The following is a 22,071-nucleotide window of genomic DNA, read 5'->3' as shown; positions in this document are numbered from 1 at the left end:
GCGGTCTAGCGAGCTATTGCAATGATCTGCTATGTAGCGCGTTGTTGTGCTTTCAGATACAGAGAGAGTCGTGCAGGGAGCTGGACAATACAAGCTGGTGTAAACTTCACAGTGCTAGTGCTGTATATTATAAAGACATTTCAGAGGGCTGGGTCTCATCAATATCAGGGTCTAGTGCTGTATATTATAAAGACATTTCAGAGGGCTGGATCTCATCAATATCAGGGTCTAGCGCTGTATATTATAAAGACATTTCAGAGGGCTGGATCTCATCAATATCAGGGTCTAGTGCTGTATATTATAAAGACATTTCAGAGGGCTGGGTCTCATCAATATCAGGGTCTAGTGCTGTATATTATAAAGACATTTCAGAGGGCTGTGTCTCATCAATATCAGGGTCTAGTGCTGTATATTATAAAGACATTTCAGAGGGCTGTGTCTCATCAATATCAGGGTCTAGTGCTGTATATTATAAAGACATTTCAGAGGGCTGTGTCTCATCAATATCAGGGTCTAGTGCTGTATATTATAAAGACATTTCAGAGGGCTGGGTCTCATCAATATCAGGGTCTAGTGCTGTATATTATAAAGACATTTCAGAGGGCTGGATCTCATCAATATCAGGGTCTAGTGCTGTATATTATAAAGACATTTCAGAGGGCTGTGTCTCATCAATATCAGGGTCTAGTGCTGTATATTATAAAGACATTTCAGAGGGCTGTGTCTCATCAATATCAGGGTCTAGTGCTGTATATTATAAAGACATTTCAGAGGGCTGGGTCTCATCAATATCAGGGTCTAGCGCTGTATATTATAAAGACATTTCAGAGGGCTGTGTCTCATCAATATCAGGGTCTAGTGCTGTATATTATAAAGACATTTCAGAGGGCTGGATCTCATCAATATCAGGGTCTAGTGCTGTATATTATAAAGACATTTCAGAGGGCTGGATCTCATCAATATCAGGGTCTAGCGCTGTATATTATAAAGACATTTCAGAGGGCTGGATCTCATCAATATCAGGGTCTAGCGCTGTATATTATAAAGACATTTCAGATGACATTATCGCATCAGTGTCAGGGTCTGTGTACATCAGATTTAATAAATAGATCATTGCTGAAGTCTTGCTCCAGAGCTAGTAGTAAGTTAAGTGCCCCCTAGTGGTGAATCATAGGGAGTCCCTCATTCTGGTCAGTTTGACGCCAATTCTCAGTCCATAGAAAAACATTGGATCACAGTAAAGAGATACAAAACATACAGGGGATGGACAAAAATAAGGAAACACCTGCCATCTGTAGCACACACTTGTGCCCCTCACATGACACGTCATTCCTGACACATGCTGTGCAATATATAAAATCACTGTATTTTTAAAAACGTGTAAGAGTTTAATTTCTGCTGGGTGCATGTTTTGGTGCCACTGTCCCGTGATGGAAGTGACCCCGTGGAAAATGAGTGAAGGTCATTCACACTGTGGAAACGCATTCCCGCGCACAGGTAAAGCGCAACACCTGTACTTGCACACTCCCTTTAAACATTTTAGAAATGATTCACTATCGTTTTCACCGACTGAAAGATTCAAAATCTAATCAGCCGCACTCCAGTACTGTACAGCTACGACCACACGTGTTGTAACACACACAATTTTAGGATTTAAAAAACAAACAAACAACTTTCTGAACATATTTTTGCTCTTTTATTTAACATTGTGTAATCAAAACAAATCTACAAAATGATACCGGAAGCCACGATAGTAGGACAATGTTTCATGTTAGATTTTGAAATGTCGTATTTTAAAAAAATAAATACATTCATAAATTGGTCAGGGAGGTGCAGATTAATCAGCTAGTGTAGGAGAGCCCTGTTTTATAAAAAGTATTGTGCTTTTATATACAATGCTGGGGAGCTGCATCACGTCCAGAAGCATGGCTTGTATTTGTTAGGACTGCCGGTCTGGTGGCTGGCTATTCCAGAGAGTCTCTCGGGGGGGGGTTGCATGTAATCAGCTGGGGTATGGAATAGCCCTCTTTATCCATGTGCTTGTCCAGGTTTGGTGGCCAGTGGGCTAGTGGAAGGTGCCAGGGCTCCAGGGTGGCGTCGTGCCCACGTGTCCTCAGACGGGCGCCACGTAGTTTCCAGGGAAGGTGCCGAATGCTCGAGTTCTTTCGGAAGCCCCTAGCAAAGAAAAGAAACAAGTTATTAGCTATTTATTCTAGTTATTAGCTATTTACTCTAGCTATTAGTTATTTATTCTAGTTATTAGCTATTTATTCCAGTTATTAGCTATTTATTCTAGTTATTATCTATTTATTCCAGTTATCAGCTATTTACTCTAGCTATTAGTTATTTATTCTAGTTATTAGCTATTTATTCCAGTTATTAGCTATTTATTCTAGTTATTAGCTATTTATTCCAGTTATTAGCTATTTACTCTAGCTATTAGTTATTTATTCTAGTTATTAGCTATTTATTCTAGTTATTTCTTTGTTTCCAGAAGTACTCTTGCAGTTTTGACATTTACTCCTGTATGTCTCTTTTCACATTTTGTTTTGTTTACCAGTGAAGATTTTTGTTACAATAGTCAACAAGCACACACACACTAACTCACTGACACACAGTGACTCACTGACACAGAGACTCACTGACTCAAACACACATAGACAAACTGACACAGAGACACTGACACACACACAGACTCACTCACACACACACACGGTGCTGCTCTTACCTACAAACCAGCCGTCATCGCACATCTCCATCACCTGCACGACATCTCCCTCCTGCAGCGCCAGCTCATCACTGTTCTGAGGAGCGTAGTTATAAACAGCTCTGTACCTGCAACACAGCGGGACAGGAGAGACCTTCAACAGGGCGACCGCGACAATCACCCGACAAAACACAGAGAGCTCCCGTACGAACAGGGCGTCCGTGAGCATCGCCCGACAAAACAAAACACTCACAGCATCCGCCGGGAATGTGTCGTGTCGATCTGATTGGCCAGTGTCAGTGGAGGGGGCGTGGTCTTGGAATTCCTGGGCTGGAGAGAGTGTGAGGAAACCGTTCCCTAGAAAGACAGGACAAACACACACATTTGCAATTATTTTTCTATCTTGCTACATAACTTGTACAGAAGACGTTGCAAATCATTTTGGTAATACTAAATTAAACTTTGTCGATTGTCGAAGAATGTTGTTGTTTTGTTTTTGTTTTTTACAGAATCCTCAGGTTTTATAAAAGCTGCAGGCTACTGATTTTCACCAAGTGTGACCCAAGTCAGGCATGTGACAATACCGACTTACACCAAGAAATCCCAGGACTTCACAATTGGCAGAACAGCAGTTTCAGTCTGTTTAACACACTGATCCTCAGCGCTTCACCAGCGCCACACGGCTTGCATTCATAAAACACAGTAAAGATCCTTCTCTGATGCACTCACCTGGGGCGACTGCAGAGGTCTGCTATTGGACAGGGGTGCTGGTGTCCCTGCCTGCTTCTTGGGTAGGGAGGAGCCTGGAGGAGTTGTGGGAGGGGGGTCTGCTCGATGATGGGAGGCGGTCTGCCCAAAAGGGGCTGGAGCAGCCCACTGGGGGGAGGGGCCAGGCTTGTGATTGGACAGAAATGCTGGAGACTCCGCCTGCCCGTTTTCAGGGGGGAGGCTTGTCCACTGGGAGTAGGAGGGGACAGGCTTGTGATTGGACGGAGCGGGTGCCTGCCACTGCGACTGGGCGGGGCCTGGAGAGGACTGCCCTGCCCGTTGGGAGAGGCTGTGCTGTGTGGGGGCGGGGTTGATGGAAGGAGATCGAGGGGAGGCAGGGGCCAGCTTCAGCCTGGGGGAGAGAGGAGAGGAGGGGGGAGGGGGAAGGACCCCGAGGGGGGGTCTGGGAGAGACAGGCTGCAGATGAAGGGAGCAGCCGGGAGGGGGAGAGAAGAGGCTCCATGTTGCTGCAGGAGGAAGAGAGGCTGGGGTGCGCTGGGGGGTCTGGAGACCGGGGAGGCTGGGAGGGGCTGACGGGGGCTTGCCAGCCGGGCTTGGGGGATGCTGGGTACTCGTCACATGACTTGGTGCGGGGCATTTTGACCACCTGGACGTAGCTGGCCGGGAAGATGCCCTGCCGAGCCGTGCCCGAGATCTTCCCCTCCAGCCAGTTGTCATCCACTCTCCGGCACAGGCAGATCCGCTCGCCCTGGGGCAGACAGGAGAGGAGGGTTAATCCTCATCGCTGCCGCTATGGGTGGATGAAACAGAGCTGTCTCTCTCACAACAGGGTTGTAATAACAGGTGTTTCACCTGCACTGTTACCTGCAGTTCCATTAATTGTTACAGCGAGCCTCTATCTTCATTTTAAAAAATGATATCTGCTGTTAAATCACACTTTCCAGATCAGGAAAGCAGATCAGCCAGCAGAGGAAGAGGAAGCAGAGGGCTGGTTAGTGACAGAAAAGGAGCTGTGGAAGTTAACCAAGGAAGCAAAAAACTGATTTATTCCCCTCCCCCCCTCCAGAGTGGCGCCAGATGTTTTAAAATCAAAACTCTGTGCCTCTCCAGGGTCTCCCTGTGCCCTCACCTTGTGAAAGGACAGCTCCACTGGCAGGTCCCCCTGATAGGTGAACAGGGCCAGGGCCTCCCCGTGCTCCAGCACCTGCACGGTGGGGGTCTTGATTGGGGTGGGCTTCTCGCTCGGGGGGATCATCTGGCAGGGAAAAGTATTTTTTTAAAAAAGCAATACCATTAATGGCCACTACAGGGTAATCTTAACATTACTACTGTACCACCCTCGCATGCGTGCTTTCTACAATGGACAGAGAAAGTGCTGGGGTGAAATGAGACTTAAGAACAGTGCTGAAAACACCATTGCAAATCATACCTTTAACACAATGCGTGCCTCTTGCACATAGGAAACAGTGATGGCTATACAGATCACTTAAGAATGATTTTATCTGCATCCAGTGCCACCCCAACACACTGATTATGTGGGCTTACACACTAATATATTTGTGCATGTGACCCACCTGCACATAGCTGGTTGGGAAGATGCCCGCTCTCCCATGATGCTCTCCTTCGTACCAGTTGGCGTCCACCTGCCTGTGGATGTACACAATGTCTCCCTTCTGCAGGGTCAGCTCTCTGAGGGCCAAAGGGCAAAGGTTTTTTTGCGAGCAATACCAGACGTTCCAGCCAATCAGATAGTATTTTTAAATCCAAGCTCAAAACGTCTCTTGTTTGATTTGCCCCATCGCTAGTGAGCAGTCTGGAGCTCATTTGGTTTGCTGTGTATTTTTGTAAATAATACTTGCACATGAAGGATGCTAAATAATATCATTATTTTATTTTTATATAGCGCTATTCATAGTGGATCACCACCACAAAGCTCTTTACAGAGGCAAGCTGTGAACTGTGCATTATACGCAGAGTCACTTCCAATAGGACGTGATTTAACATCTCATCCACAGAGCACAAGGAGGTGAAGCGACTCGCTCGGGGTCCCACACAGCGAGCAGAGTTGGGATTTGAACTGAGGACCTTCTGGTTACAAGCCCTGGACTTTAACCACTGCCTCCCAAGCAATCAATTAAATCAATGAAATTGGTCTAGCATGGAATGGCATGGAATGGCATGGAATGGCCTGGAATGACCTGGCATGGCCTGGTTAAGACAGCTTTAGGGAATAACTCAGAAGCACTCACATCAACTGGAAACATCATTAAGAAAATGAGTTCATAAAACACACATAGAAAAAACTCAAAGCACAAATGTTAAAGGATCAGTTCACTCACTTTGGAGCCTGGGCTTGGAAATCAAACTTGGCGCGGGCAGCTTTCATCTGCACAGAGAATCAAAGCGAGTGGATTCTATTATAAACCATGTATTAACAACAGAGGAGTCATCATGCTGCAGGACTGGAAGAAATCCCATATTAACAACACCGCAGTAAGCATGCTGCTCTACTGACACTGCACTGTCACGCTGCTCTTCAGCCAAGTCTGGAAAGACTTTTGTTTTTGAGGTTCGCTGCCAAGTCTAGAGGGAAAAGGTTTTTATAGAAAAAAAAAACAACTGGACTGCGTTTATTTTTAAAATGCTACCGTGGTCTAAAACAGGCAATTATGAACTAAAACTACACACGATCCCCTCTTGAAGGCGCTGGGAAACCTAGCTCAAGGACTTTATGGTTTGAAAATAATTCTAAGGAATAGCGGAATCGTGATTCCCGGCAGTACTGTCAACACACTCTCCTGCAGCTGTAGATCACACCCGTTTCTACAGAGATCTATAGATTTGTAGAATCTAACCCTACAGAGCTGCCCGGTGCGGGCAGTCTGCTCTGTGGAGGCGCGCCTGAGACTCTGCAGGGTCTCACCTTCTTCTCCTCTCGTCTGGGAGGGAAATCCATGGCTGATGCAGAAACGTCAGGCGAGGCTGTGGAGTGAACACAATGAAACACACTAAGCTGACTTTACCAGCAGTAACCTGGCAAAGCATTGAAACACACAAGGTTTCAATGTGAGACTCGCGAAACTCACTCCTGCCGTGTGTGGGGCTAGCTCCTCCCCTTCTCCCGCTCTGGGGGCTCAAGTGAGGGTGACTGACAGGTGGCAGGCCCCACCCCTTTGCAGCTGGATGCTTCGGTGAGGTCAGAGAGCTGGAAGAGAAACAACAGGTTTGCGTCGAAGGCTGGGTGCAGATTTTCGACCTTGTGGCAACAGCTACGCATGGCATCAGACAAGTCTGGTAAAACAAGGTAACAAAAACTGCATAGAAAATGCATGGAATAAGCATGGGCAATTGCTCTCAGGAGCTGGAGCTTACCAGCACAAAGACACTGGGGCTGATCTGAGAAACAGGGGCTTGAAACCAAGCAGAAAACCAAAAGACCTGCATCACAAGCATTAGGAGGGCCGGCCGGAACGCCAAGAGGAAGACTATCGTGCTTTTAAGAATCGAGTCTAACAGCGCTCACACAATCCCCCTCACGGCCACAGAGCGCTTTGCACGGGCCGAGGAGGTGCTGAAGCCCTTTCTCTGGAAACATAACGAAAGGTCTTGTTTACTTCGGTTTCCCGCTGAGACATTAACGAGGATGACTGAAAAGCAACAAGCGCCAAGAGTCTTGAGCTAACATTAACACTGGAGTGGAGGAATGCAGGAAAGCAGCCAAGAGCTCAAAGATTAACTTTTGCAGGAATTGTTAAACTGTGCACCACACAGGCTGTGCATCTCTCTCTCTCTCTCTCTCTCTCTCTGCAGCGTGTGCTTTACTGACTAAAGTGCACCCTGACAAGCCTGCCCGAGCTGCTTCAGCACAGTCCACGAGGATGCAGGAGATCATCTATGAGGCTCATACCAACACACGCTGCTAACAGGCTCCTGATTCCACAGCAGACCCCATGCACAGTCACCCGAGGCAGTTCTGAGCAATTCTGCAGGCTTGCTAAATACCTTGTAAAACACAAACTCCCTGGCAAGCAGGCAGCTGCCATTCTGGATTCGCATTCCACCCATACTTAACAGGCTGTTCAGGTGCGGCTGTAAAGACTTCTCCATTTGCTGTGATTTCAGCATGAAGACACAAAGTCAGAGACTTACAATTGAGACCACCGGGTGGCACTGTGTGCTATGCAAAAACAACTGTTTAGAATTAAAGTAAAATTCCTGGCCGAGGTTATAAATAACACATAATGCAAAAACGAAGTCCGAACGATCTGGAACCCAGCGCGGTTAGAATTTATCAGGCGATCATGAACACACAGTGCAAGCAAATTCATCCAGTGCATTTATTTCTTCAGGGAGCAGCACAGTCAGTGGTCTGATTGGATGTGGTACACCGTGGCTTAGTGTACTGATAAACCAGTCAGATTATTGTATTGCGTTTAAACTACGCTGCAGATAGGTGTGAGACCTGGGGAGCTGTGACCAGAACTTGGAACTGGACTCAGAGTTGAAATAAAAACCGTGTCCTTCTCTCTAATGTTTTAAAACAGTTTGTTTAAAAGATGAACTACAAACCACCCTCCGTTAACTCAGATATTCTGCAGGATTCAAATCTGGACGTTTTCTGCATGAATTATCATCATCTGCTGTGTCACACGCCCTGCCCAGAAGAAACACACGCAGTCTACAAATCATACTCTGCACCTGCGCCATTAACCTCACAAATGAAAGACTTCTTGTGAAAACGTTTATCGCTGAACGGACTGAAGTTTTATTTCAGCGTTTCTGAATTCATCACCGTTGATGTGTGAAACAGATCAGACTTGAGAACGTTACTTTCCACGGTTTTGTTAATTTGTCAATTCAAAACAACAACATAACAAAGTTGGGAAGCTGTTTATGACTCACCTGGTGTCCCGTGAGTCGGCAAAGGAGTGTGTTCTCAGCGGCGTACTCTGAAAAGAGATTACAATGAAACCTGCCCTCATAAATAACAGCTCACTAGCCAAACCCACTGGGAGAGCATGAGAGAGGAACAGCGAGATCCTGGCTCCCAGTCAGGAGTGTGGGGAGGGGCAGGCAGAAAGAAAAAGAGAGTACCCTGGGTCTTAGACTCCCCCCTTTCCAAGCAGCCTTACGCATTACACGACTTTCCTGCCTGGAATAAACTTGTTTCCTGCTTGGAATAAAGCCAGGGACTGGACCTTCTTAAAACGGGTTAGGGAAGCTTGCAAAAGCATGCGAAACCAGAATCAGCTCGGCGGTGATTTTTTATTAAGAATGCAACAGTAAAAAGCTTCCAATGCCCTATCAATCTGCACCTTCCTCCGTTGCGTACGCGTTGCCACGCTGCTGCTGGCTTCGGTGTTTGGGCTCTTTAATTATTCACTCTCTCGTCACCCCGAGTCGAGTTTCCAGACTCGTCTTCGACTGGCAGATTGAACCTAAGCATTCTATCAATTAAGGGCTTTTGATGGGACAAGGTTCAAGTGTACCGCTGATGCACAGGGAGTGGAAGGGGTTAATATATATATTTTTTTAAAGTACCAGATTTTAGTAAGAGGAGATGTCGTTTTTGTTTGTACAGCTCGTGTCCTGACCCTGATTCACACCCCTATACGCTCCGTGTGCATGTGGGTCAGTCCGGGTAAAAACGTCTTAATATATAGTCGAATAATCTGACGAGCAGGAGCGACGAGGACAGTGGTGGTGTTGTGAAGAGAGCTAGCTTTTTTAGGGTTAAAAAAAAACAAACAAAAAAAACGAGTAATTTTCTGACTCATAGAGGTCGCACTGATTTCACGGAATTATTATTATTATTATTATTATTATTATTATTATTATTATTATTATTAGCAATTTAATGGCATTTGAAGCTTTTTACACGTTAAGCAGATGATTGGAAATTATTATAATTTATTTTTTTTAGCCACTGAAAAATGCTAAAGTAAAACTCCAGGACTCTGGTGTGCAATGGCCTCTCCTTGTGAAAGACGCGTTTGGTCTGCTCCGTCTCGAAATCTTTTTTCTGTATGAAGTCTCTGCCACAGAAGCACTTCAGATTCCCGCCAGTTTTACGCAGGTGTCTTTCCTGGGTGGGGAGATTTGATTTGGGTGCAGCAGGCAGGCGCTGGGTGCGTTGAGAGACACAAACAGGTCAGTACCTCAGCCGGGCTCTGGGGGTGATGTTTCTGAGACAGGCGCCTCTGCATGCCCTCAATATCGGAGTCCAGCTCTGCCTGAAACTGACTCAGCTCTTTGGCAAGAACCTCCTGAGAGAGGCCGGCCAGGGAGAGGAGGAGAGAGGTTACACTGATATACAGTACACACTGCACAACTAACACAACATAACACAACAATACAACACAACACACACTACACAACAATACAACACAACAGCACAACACCCACTACAACGCAACACACCAAACATTGCACAATAGTTGATTTATTACAATGAGAAACCAGTGTACTTACTCTGTAGCATCACAGACACGCACACACACACACACACACAGACAGGAGGGCAGAAAGCCTGGCGTGTTTCTCACCTCAATGGGTGGAGAGCGCCGCCCTGGTGGAGACTCTGTCAGGGGCCTCTGGATCTGAGAGGCATGATGGGAAACATGGCGGTGGGTCAGCTACCCGTTGTAAAGGTTTACCACGCCACAATAGAGCTGCACGCTACCCCTGCAGTTTGCCATTCCCTCCATGTCTGATTCATCGAGACGGGGTCAAATCGCTAAATCCACAGCTAAGACCTCCCCTGCAGCAAGTCGGTTTCTTCAGTCTGTGTGTTTGAGTAACTCATTTTTATTTGTATTTGAAAAAACAGCTGATCCTGCCTGATCCCAGGACAAGCGCAGCCTTTAAATACAGGCAGGATAAACCAGTAGAGTCGCTTTGTGGCAGGTTTGTGAATCAGTGCAAGTCGAGACTAGTCCGGGCCTTTACAGTATGTAGCAGCTAGTCTATGATTCACAACAACAAAGCCACACTAATGGGCTATGCATGCACTGAATTAAAACTACATTTTATACAAATACTTCAAAATGTGTGTCTAATTTGAGTCTCAGTACAGCTCCCTGTGTTTCTTCTAGCTGTGCAGCACCTGTTTGTGGGGTAAATTCAAACTCCTGGCCAAGGAAAAAACCAGGGCAAACCTTCCATGGGTGGAGAGAACATCTTAGAGTTCAACCCTTCCCTTTAAAAACTCACAGAAGACCACTTTTCAAAGCTGACCTCAGTAAGTGTGCACGGTAGCAGTTAACCCCCTACTTAGAGTTTACCCTGGTTTACATGTTTATTAATATGCTTTACAATCCCTCTCTGTGCTTTACAATCCCTCGCTGTGCTTTACAATCCCTCTCTCTGCTTTACCATGCCTCACTGTGCTTTACCTACCCCTCTCTGTGCTTTGCAATCCCTCTCTGTGCTTTACAATCCCTCGCTGTGCTTTACAATCCCTCTCTCTGCTTTACCATGCCTCACTGTGCTTTACCTACCCCTCACTGTGCTTTACCATGCCTCCCTGTGCTCTACCATGTCTCACTGTGCTCTATGCCACTGTGCTGTAACTCTGGTAAAGGTGTCTCAGGGGAGCTGACTGACTGGCCTACCTGGTTCTGCTGCTCCAGAGTGGTCGTCTTGCCGGGTTCGTAGTCGAATATGCTCCTCGGTTCTGGTTTCTGCCTGCCCGCCCCCCCTCGGTCACGCCCTGTGTCTCCAGGCCCCAGCTCACTCCTGCAACAGCCAGCAAGACTAACTGATTTATTACTGCAGAGACCAGCCCCTGTCTGAACAGATCCAGACTTGTCGGTGTGTTGCTCTTTTGTATTCCTTCTTTGAGAAGGCCCTGGCAGTCCCACTTCACTGGGATCTGAAGGGGGACGTGCTTAACACTCCTTTCTCCTGTTTTGTTTTCAGAGCAGGGCTGTCGCCAAATCTCTTGGTATCAAAACGTTACTGTTTGATTTTATTAACTGGAGTAACCACCCCACGATTCTCCTTTCAATCAGCTTCCTTTAAAATTAAGGAGAGAACCCTAAAGGCACACCCTGAATCTCTTATGTTCTGCATTATGTCTGTTCTGCTTTTTTAAATTCATTGAGAAAGACAAAAACAATCCATGTTCTTATTTGGACGTTATCTCTTCACGCTGCGATGCGTTCTCATGCTGAGACGCAGCAGGTCTTTTTTAGAGAGCTTGTGTTTTTTTTTGTTGGCTGCTCCCTGTTTTGTGAATACTAAAGCTACTCATAAAAAAAACACCCATTCTTGAAATAACTTTGGAAAGAGCCCAGCGGGAGAACTCACAAAGCCTTTTAATCTGCACTTTTAATGGCAGGATGTTTGCTGAAGGAGAAAAGCACCTGCTAACGACGCAGAACTAAAATCTAAAAGGAAACGCTGTGATCTAATCGTCTGGTGATGATGATATAATATATAAAGTATTACTGCTTATCTTTGAGTCTTATTGGCCTGGTCGCCGCTGCTGGCTGGTATGTGTTCTCATTTACTTGGTTAACAAGGGAACAGGTTATTTTTGCCCCAATTTTGCCTATTTACTCTCCCTCAAGGTAAGCGGGCGTCCTCCGATCCCCAGAGCTCGAGAGAGGATGTGGCTGAGCTGCTGACCTCTAGAGGACAACGGCCAGCCCAGCAGGTGTCCTCTTAAGCTCAGAGCACTACAGTGACCCCTACAGGCCAGGCGCCTCGCGACCTCAAGCTGGTCTCTGGCGATCGTGGGAGCACCAGAGCCAATGTGACGCTCCTTTCTGAATCCCCAGCAAAGACCAGGAACTTGGCACAGTTAGTATGCTCCCCTGCACTCCCCTCCCTGACTGTGTGACTCACACATTACCAGAGGACCAGAATGAGAGGCCTGAAAAGCCTCCAGCGCATGTCAGAGTGGAGGATACTTACCAGTCAGGCAGAGCACCGTATGAGGAGAGCCCAAAGAGATTTCCATCAGGACAGACTCCGTCCACGACGTCCAGCTCAGCAGGGCGGCGGCTAGGGTCTTCACCTGGGACAGGGGGACACCGAGCTGCCAGTGAGGGGAACGTCATTCAAAACTCCACTTACAGTGTGTTAGACAACAACCAAATTCAGCGTGCAGCAAAACCCTGACCGTGCCCCTTCTGTAGCTCGCACGCCATCACAGTGCCAAGACTCTTAATTGGTTTCAAGGCACGCAGCAGTTTAATGAACGGCGAGAGATTCAGAGATGAAGCTCCCAGTTCTCTTTGTGTAAACCTCTCCAGGGGGTTCCAGCAGTACAAACACAGATGGTTCTGCTGGGCTGCAGACAGAGAAGATGATTAGAAGAAGACACTCAGGCAGCCCTGATCCACCGAGCTGCAGAATTTCCTCATGATTCCAGCTGTCGGGCTATTGAAGGGTTTTTTTCATCCCCATTCCTAAATGCGCTACACAGCGGCGTCTTCTCACCTGAAATTCGATTTACTGTTTAAGAGGTCACCGCAGCTTACCGTCTGAAGCGTTGGGTCCACCACAGTCAAAGTCAAATTCTGAAAAGAACAATAAACGATACAGTGGTTAAGGCATGGGCCAATCAGACCAAGGACAGTGCTATCGTCACGCCCGCTGGAGGGATGGGAGTTCTGCCTGCCTGCAACCCGAGCTAGGGCTGAAAGAAATGGATTTATCTCGATCTGCTGCAGATTTTATGTACTTCCCAACGTGCTGCCTGTATATAATATATATATATATATATATATATATATATATATATATATATATATATATATATATATATAGGAGGAAAGTGTTACATCATTAACTGCAGTACATGACATCACAAACAAATAGAATTCAGTAGAAATAAGTGAGTGTAGTTTCTATAAGCACCTCCACTGTTTGTTTTCAAGCACACTTTCCCTTGACAAAGGTGTGTTAAACACACTGAAACGTTGGGAAAGTCATAATCAAAACATAACGTTTACTACGGCACACCGGGGTGGAATCTCCTAAGCCCCTAAGCAGAGGCTCTTGGGCTTCTTTCTGGGTGTCTTTGTGACACTGCGTCTTGACCTGTAATCTGCAGCTTCTTCCTCGCTGCTCGTGTGACCCTGCAGTGTGCTTTGTTTTTTCAGGGCTGACTGAGGAAAGGAATGTTTTGTAAAGAACGGCTGGGAAAGGGTTTGTTACCTGGAGTCTTCGTGTGGATCTGTTTGAACATGCTCCTGTACCAGTCCCTGGGCTTGTGTACACTCTAGCACACAGAGAGAGAGAGAGAGAGAGAACCGTGAGAGACAGGGAGAACGAAGGGAGACAGACAAGGAAAGAAGGACAGAAAGAAAGGACAGAAAGAAAGAAGACAGACCATGAAATAAGGAAAGAAAAAAGGAAAGGAGAGAAAGACAAGGAAAGAAAGAAGGAATAAAGAAAAAGAAGAGAAAGTCAAAGAAGGAGAGAATGAAAGGCAAGGAAAGGAGAGAAAGAAAGAAAAGACAAGAAGGAATGAAAAAAAAGGAAAAGAAGGAAAGAAGAAAAGATAAAGACATTTGGAATACCCAGCCCTGCTAGACGCAGAACGGTAGGCTGCACAAAGTGATCTCTTTTCTCTCGTGGTATTTGGTTTCCAGTCTTCCAGCGCCCCTACGCAGGTGCTCAAGGTGAGATCACTAATCCAACATGCTTCAATGACAAACAAAAGAAGAAACCAGAAGCCTTGAATGACGGGGAGGTGTGAGAACCATTCCCTTGCGTGCTCGTCATTACTAAACAAGACTGCGAGCGGGAGGCAAAGTAAATAAGAACTGCCTGACGTCACTTCTGCACAAAGTCCAATACGTTCAGGTTTGTTTTATGCACCCTTTAAACTTGACCTTTCCTCTGGATTGCTCATTACAAAACACCAATGAGAAGCAGGATTTCCAGTGCCTTTAATCCTGTGTACAGAAGGCATCCTGTGCATAGACCACGGTGCAGACACAAAGCGTGAAAAAAGTGAATGGCGTTTTTGTTTCTTTGTGATTTATAGTTATTTCAATTCCAATAGGTTTTTATTGGGATTGAGATAGGAGATGTGATCACACCATGTTGCTGGCACTGGAGATGTTAGTGGCTCCACTTACTGATCTGGAGGCTATGGGCATTCCCGTCTCATCTACGGGGCCGATCCCAGCGAACTTGACCAGCTTCCCCCCGTGGTATGGCTGCCCTGTCTCCGAGGAAGGGGGCGCTCTGCTCGGGGAGTGTTCCACAGGACCGGCAAGAGACGGGCTTCTCCTGGGGGTCTCCGTTAGGGGCCCCGCAACAGGGGCCCCGCCTGTCTGCAGGGGCCACACACTGGCCGGGCCGGATCTGTTCACCTGCCAGCCTGTCGAGAGACGAGCGAGGTCTCAACTGTGCAGCTTTGAAAGAAACTTGTTATTTTAAAATGTGGTTCTAGTGCACTCAGTTAAAAGATCTCTATTCTCAAGCGTTCAGATAAAATCACAAGTGCCCCCCCCCCCCCCGGCTCTTACCCCCGTGTAGATTGTGGGCGGGTGATCGAAACGTGGGTTCGTAGGAATCGAAGTTCAGGGTGTGGGAGCCGTCGCCTTTGACCACCGTGATCTAAGAGAAAAAAACCCAGCTCTGCTTAGATCAGCCAGTGTGCTCGTTGGTTTGTTTATTTTTTATTCTTGAAGCTATCATTACCCATAAAAAGAACATTGCGTTCCCACATTGCATTCTGGAAAGGAAATGGAGCAGCCCTTGCCTTGTGTGCAGGCTGTGTCTTGAAGCCCGATGAGTAGGGACTGGGAGGAGGGGTGAGCAGCCCGGGGGAGGTGAGCCCTCTTTGGCCTGCTTCCCTCTGCAGGTGGGCTGGAATGAATTCTTCCAGGGAAGGGAAGCCCCGGGTGTTTGTTTCCAGGAGGGAGGTTTGAGTGACGCGCAGTAGGGCAGGGGGGGAGGTGTGTTGGTGTCGATCGCCCGGTCCATTGCCAGAGAACGTGATCTGTGAGCCGTTCTGATAACCCCACTCCTCCGCTCGACGCTGCTGGGATGCACCAGAGCCCTGACAGCCAGGAGACATGAAGACAGTGAAGATTTAAAACAGTGCAAACACACAGAGTTAGCAGAAAGGCACCAGCCGTCATGTACAGCTGTGGTACCTGCAACAGGGCCCAAGGTCTATGCAAAACAACTGTAATGCATGCGATGGAGAAGTGGCTAAAACTAGACACAAACTTCATGCAGATTGTTCTGCAGATTGAATCTGTCATCATTTCTACCAGCATGGCTTCCGAAACTACTTGATTGTGTTGTAAAGTTAATCCCTCCTCACTAGCCCCCAAAACCAATTAGAGTTTCTATAGCAACAGGGGTGGGAGCGGGTCTAAGGGGAGGAACTGCCCTCCCAATTATGACCTACCTGTGTGTGTTTTTTTATTCAGTTATTGCTTAAATTCATAGCTTCCCTCTGGCTGACACATGTTTGGTTTCTTGTCAAAATTTAATTTCGGTGCACGTTCCTGTATACCAGCATTATAAAACAGGCAAGTGAGCGCTGTGCGATTCTGCACGCAGTGATCGAAAGCCGTATAAAACACTCACATCGTTGTTCCAGTCCTGTGACTTGGATTTAATTGTATCCTAAAATACGTGTTTTAAAAAAAAAAACACAAAACAAAAAAACAAACCAGATCTGGTCAGGTTTGAATTTCCATGAAAATAGACTCGTTCTCTACAATTCGGTCACTGATTTATCTCACAGGCTGTGAGAAGGACAGACGAGATTCCCATGACCTCAGTGTACCCAGTGAGAGAATCCCTCATTCACACACACACACACACAAAGCTGCTGGGAGGGGTCGCCATGGGAACCACAGAGGCAGGTGGGGGGACGGAGGGAGGGGGGAATTTGCCATTCATGCTTTTGCCACAGCATCACCCTCCAGTTATTTCTGAATGGACAGCCAGCAGAATTAATCACCCAATGACCAGCCTCCATTGCAAAGCCGTGACGAATTTAAAGGTCTTGAAGAGGATTAAAAGTGAATGGCTGGAACAGTATCTTGAGTTCAAACAGTTTTTTTTTTTTTTTTTTTTAAAAGACCTAATTAAACCTAAGCAGGCTCTTTCCTAGTGGAGAACTTATCTCCTTGACTTTGCTATTCTAGAAGCTTGGGTCCTCCTCAGAGTTCTGTAGCTCTGAATGCAGTGCTCACTTACAACCAGGAGATGGCAGTCTTGTATTACAAATACCAAGATCGATTGTTCAGTGTAATGAGAGTGGAGGGGATTGCACAGTGGAGCTCACTATAATTAGAGCCACTAGTTTACATAGTTGTACAACTGTTTAACCCTTTGCTGTTCCCATACCTATTCAAGGCCTGTTTTCTCGATGTCAAATGCATTGGACGCGGGGCAGCAAAGGGTTAATTTGTTGCATGGGTAAACTCCAGTATAAAAGTCTACCACTGTGATTTTGTAGTTTCCCATGCTTTCTCTATAGTCTTTAATTTAACCTATTTTTACAATGGTTTGCCATGTTTGATATGCATGACTATCCCTCTGTAGGATTTACAATGCTGCCCTATGCTTTACAGTGGAGAGCTATCACAGTGCTAGTGTTAAACTTGAGCTGAAGCTTTACCTGTGGCTGCATGTCACCTGGCTGTCTCTTTGTGAAACTCATCCACTTCAGATGTTCAGCAGAGCATCATGGGTATAATCCTGTTGCCCTGCAATGACATCACACAACGCAGTTCCTTATTAGCAAACGTCACACAGGGTCCAGGGCACCGCACAGCCTCCGAGCTCATTCGGGTCTGACTCGCAGGGGAAGCGGCTCACAACTGAACCTGTTAATAAAGTCCAGAGCTCTTGTCTCGAGGGTGTTGCTGGAGGCTGCGTCGAGTGTGCTTGGAAAAACTGACAAACGCTGTAGAAGACTTTTTCTCAGAAACTTTTCTGTCGCAAGCTGTCTGACCACTAGAGCAGCTGCCTGACCTTCCGGCCAGCGGACTGCCCTTCTCCCCAGCGAGTTCCTGGCTGCAGTGCCGGGGATGCGAGTCACCAGCGGGGTGAGTCATCTAGCTCTGAGACGGCAGATTCACACAGGCCTTGTGAAACTGTTATATAACCTGGCAAAGGAAGGGCAGAACACTGCATTATAAACCGGGGAACAGAGCCTGGGAATCCTACTTTCGTTCACTCCAGTTCTGTCATCTTCAAAGCCTGTTTCTTTAAACTCTGAGATTGGCCTTCGCAGGACTACGAACTACAGCTCTGGCCAGAAGTTTAGCATCATTAAAACAATCAGGGACCCGAGACAGATTACAGAACCGCAGTTTGGGATCATTGCGTCGTAACTGAGGGCTCCCATCCGGGGGCTGTTGTTGACGCTAAGCTGAATAGTTTGTAGCACTTTGCAAAAAGAAAGAATTTGTACACAAAGAAGAATTTATTCCGATGAGGGAGCGTGCCAGATATTCCAACAGAGCAGACAGGGTGGTCTGGCACAGCACCAGACCAAATGGAATTGCAGGACACGGTCAGACCCCTTCCCGAAGGATCTTCAGTCGCCAGCGCCACAGTGCCAGTGGTTCTGTACTATGACGTGAGGCTGAAGACAGGAAGGCAGGACTTCTGTTTGGGTCACTCTGGTCCTATTGTACGGAGACGACAAGATCAGGTTTTGCTATTGACAGACAAATTTACCCCTTGAGAACTGCACTCCTGTACAAATAGCTGCTGCTTCTTGAAACACATTTGAGAGCAACTCGGGTCTCACGAGAAGGAAATGGACCATTTGGTTGAGCAGATCCAACCTGTTAGTACATTTTAAACCCGGTTTCGTGCCCCTCATTGCAAACAATCACTTTTGTTTGATATGTCCCTTGTACCTTTAAGGGCTCAAAGTAAATCTGCAAGTTATTTTCCAGTTGTCCCATGCTGTCCCTATGCTTTATACTACAGCTGTAGTGTTCTTAAAGAAATAAACCCACTTCAATGAATATGAGTGACTTGGGGGTTGATACCTAGCGGGGCAGGGGCTGTCTTTTATAAATGCATGAACTATTCTTCCATTAGTTCCATTTATTCACTTTGTGCCTGCAGGAGCAGCACAGCTAAGACTTGTCTATTAACACAAATAAGGCCGCAGCTAATAAGCTAAACATTTTCAAATAAAGCGAGAACGCTGCTCTTTCCCAGGGAGTTCTTGAGCAGCTGCCGAGCCAAATAAGGTAAAAACCTTGAGCCGTTCAGTTCATTAAGCAGCACTCCTTTGAAGAGGCAAAAACTGTCACCATGCCTTAAGTCAGGCTTGTTTCCAAGAGTGCAACGCAGAGCAGCTAAATTAACATGATGAAGCGTTTCCCAGTGTGAGCGCACAGAGAGCGGACCTCGCCCGCTTTGTTTACTGCGTTCATCCAATCAAAACGCAGCTCATCCTCGTCTCTTGCACGCCAGCTAAACATAAAAAAAGTGTGGTCGTTGTTCTTGAGAAATCCTGAACAGTGATTGGTTGATGTAACATAGATGGATCCTTAATGTAATACCAATGCAGAACGGCTGGGAAGGCTTGCTTTATCGTTTTTCCCTCTGCCGGCAGTGTCTGCAACACAGTGGTAACTTCCCAGGCTAACAGCACTTTGAATGCCATGCCAGTGAAGTCAGGCATTGCACCAAACAAAAACAGGATCCTAACCCTCTGATCCTCTACCCAATGGAATCAAAAGATGGAGCTGTTTCTGAAACTAGGCAGGCAAGATCGGGTGCCAGCCAAGCAGGTACGCTGGCAGGCTGCGAGATTGACTCAGCTTTGGTGCTCTTTTAAGATGGAATAATAAACAATTTCAAGACGACTGACATTCTCTGGCGTGTGTTTGCTCCACTGCGGTTAAGCATGCTGCGCTCTGAGAAGGCAGGCCTTGTTTACACTGCAGTTTGTTTACATTTGCTAGCAGGCGTTTATAAAAGGCGTTCTTTAATGCAAATCTCAGTCAAACTTCATAAAACACTGCTTTCACATTCTTACCATGCTTTTCTGAAATACATGAAATTGGACGTGGCGCTCCTCCTGTCTGATCAGCTCCTCCTGTGCTGTACATGCAGTGTCAGTTTAGAGAAATACACTTTGGAAATAGTTTCTAGTCAGCAGAAAGACAATTCCTACCGTGTCGCTTTCAGAAGATCGCCATGTCCTGCCTGGGTGTCTGTGTTCAGTCGCTTTGGCGAGGACCAGCTTTCAGCTTGAGTGGACTGTTTTGAGTTTCTTTGAAGACTGAGAGAGAGAGAGAGAGAGGGAGAGAGAGAGAGAGAGAGAGTTCCCTGTCACAGAGATAGGTGGAGTCTGTGTGTGTGTGTGTGTGTGTGTGTGTGTGTATGTGAGCGTGTGTGTGTGGGTCAGTTCCTGACAGGTTCTCTGAATGACATAGGGTCCTGAGCATCTAAAACAAGTCTCCTCCCTCCTCTCTAGGTAAAGTGACAGCCTTGTCATTGTTCTCTCTCCAGCCATGTTGCTGTGACACCAGAGATAGCGGTGAAGCACACCAGGTAACCGAATATCCCGGCGCACAGCAGACTAGTCTGAACTAACACATCTCATAACGCAATGCAGGCAGGTAGGAGCTGTAGAAATGCAATGCACTGTGGGCGATGGTTCATGATAATAAGATTCCACTGGTATGACAATGCGAGCATTCAGTCCCTTTCTATTACTGCTGCCAGGCACACAGCCACTGCAATGCCACTGAAGAGAACGTGGTAAGACCCCGGCTAATGCATTTACACAGAGCCGGTAATGCTTTCCATTAAGTGACTCTAATCACTGTGTATTTACACTTGGTGAATGCGTGTGCGTTTGCACATCGCTACAACGCGATTATGCAGTTACAATGCACTTAACCTGGAAATTGTTTTGCACGAGATGCTGCATGTAAGAACACAGCTGCATCAGAAAGGGATTGGGGTTGTATCATGCAAAAACATTCACACATTAAGCACATTGTAGCGATGCATAATCACATTGCAATGATCTGTAAGCACACATGCATTTACTGAGTAACTGCTCTGTAAACACACAGTGATTAGAGGCACTTCATGGAAAGGGTCACCCAGGATTTTTCCCGCACTGCAAGTCAGAGCAGCCGGTAATAAATATATTCAGCAGAGGCTGGTTTACTTGGAAATGCTTTCCAGAGCTATGCAACATGCCATTGCTTTTTATTGTAAACTGTGGACATACTAAAAACAGCAAGAAGCACTGCTTGTGTTGAATACATAAAACAAGTAACTATGCAAACACGGAACACTTGAAGGACGTACTCTTACTTAAACAACTGGCAATAATGTGCCCTGCCTGATTGTAGACAGGTTTTTATATTCAGATATTTATAGAGGGCGGACACACTTACAAGACGTTTGTGATGTGATTATATATAAATGCATGTGTACCAAACCCTAACCACAACACCAACCCGTACCCCAACCAATCCCCAACCACAACCACAACCAAACTCCAACCCCAACCTCAAACACAACCCAAACCCCAAACTCCAACCCCAACCCCAACCCAGCCAAACACCAAACTCAAACCCAAACCCAAACCCAAACCCAAACCCAACCACAACGCCAGCCCCAACCCCAACCCAACCCAACCCCAACCCCAAACTCAACCCCAAACTCCAACCCCAACCCCAACCCCAAACTCAAACCCAACCACAACACCAGCCCTAACCACAACACCAGCCCCAACCCCAACCCCAACATCAAACTCAAACCCAAACCCAACCACAACCAATCCCCAACCACAACCCCAACCCAAACCCAACCACAACCAATCCCCAACCACAACCCCAACCAAACTCCAACCCCAACCCAAAACCCAACCCCAACATCAAACTCAATCCCAAACCCAACCACAACCCCAACCAAACTCCAACCCCAACCCCAACACCAAACTCAAACCCAACCACAACCCCAACCCAACCCCAACCACAACCCCAACTCCTTTGCATATATCTTGCAAAAATATTTACATGTTAAGTACATTTTTACTATGCATAATAACAATGTAATTCTGTGTAAGCCCACATGTATTTACTAAGTAAGTGCTCTGTAAATACACAGTGATTAGAGACACCATGTAAAGCAATACTCCTGAACAGCAGAGAAAGGGCACTAGCCAGATACATTTCCAGTGGAATTAAGAAGAAAGAGATTTCATCAGAGGATTGGTTTTTTTTGAAACCCCAGCAAAACCAGATCCCGAGGAAGTATTACAGCTTCGCTCAAACCAGCTTAACCAGTAAACCTGAGACTTGCCAGTGAAGGGAAATGCACATTTGAAAGACAAACCTCCTCCCGTGTGCTGTAGAAAAGGCTGGTTTATTTTTGCAATCAGCGCAATGTTAAGTGTGTCTTCTCAATCAGGCTTGGGTTTCAGTTGGAGACTCACAGGGATGGACTATCTGCTTCCTCTCATTCTCCTTGGTCAGTCAATGCTCTGCAGGGCTCCGCACAGCACAGTGCACTGACTCGCCTCACTCCCTGACTCTGGGAAGAACTTCAGAGAGACGCTGACAGGAATCGCCATGGCAACCCAAGGGCTGGTGCTAAACACTGCCCGTTCTGGCTGCCCCTGCCATGAAGGAAGCTCTTTGTGTGGTAAGGTGATA

General features: G+C 46.6%; 1 protein-coding gene across 1 annotated transcript; it reads right to left on the bottom strand.

Annotated features, from left to right (window-relative positions):
* Window positions 1-1,683: 1,683 nt before the first annotated feature.
* On the bottom strand, window positions 1,684-21,912 carry LOC121302263 (vinexin-like). Its single transcript, XM_041232110.1, is given in 23 exon segments — window positions 1,684-2,175; window positions 2,729-2,835; window positions 2,961-3,064; window positions 3,437-3,925; window positions 3,927-4,184; window positions 4,566-4,691; window positions 5,011-5,125; window positions 5,776-5,822; window positions 6,360-6,418; window positions 6,523-6,641; window positions 8,339-8,385; window positions 9,595-9,702; window positions 9,982-10,035; window positions 11,050-11,173; window positions 12,356-12,458; window positions 12,925-12,963; window positions 13,604-13,667; window positions 14,533-14,777; window positions 14,926-15,016; window positions 15,162-15,461; window positions 17,043-17,130; window positions 19,569-19,676; window positions 21,752-21,912. Coding segments are annotated over 21 exon segments (2,673 nt in total). The 5' UTR covers window positions 17,055-17,130; window positions 19,569-19,676; window positions 21,752-21,912; the 3' UTR covers window positions 1,684-2,113.
* Window positions 21,913-22,071: the final 159 nt, after the last annotated feature.

Source organism: Polyodon spathula, chromosome 29 (assembly GCF_017654505.1).
Source record: "Polyodon spathula isolate WHYD16114869_AA chromosome 29, ASM1765450v1, whole genome shotgun sequence".
NCBI classification, from domain to species: domain Eukaryota; kingdom Metazoa; phylum Chordata; class Actinopteri; order Acipenseriformes; family Polyodontidae; genus Polyodon; species Polyodon spathula.
Note: the sequence above shows the minus strand (reverse complement) of the source record. Positions and strands in the feature narration are given on the sequence as shown.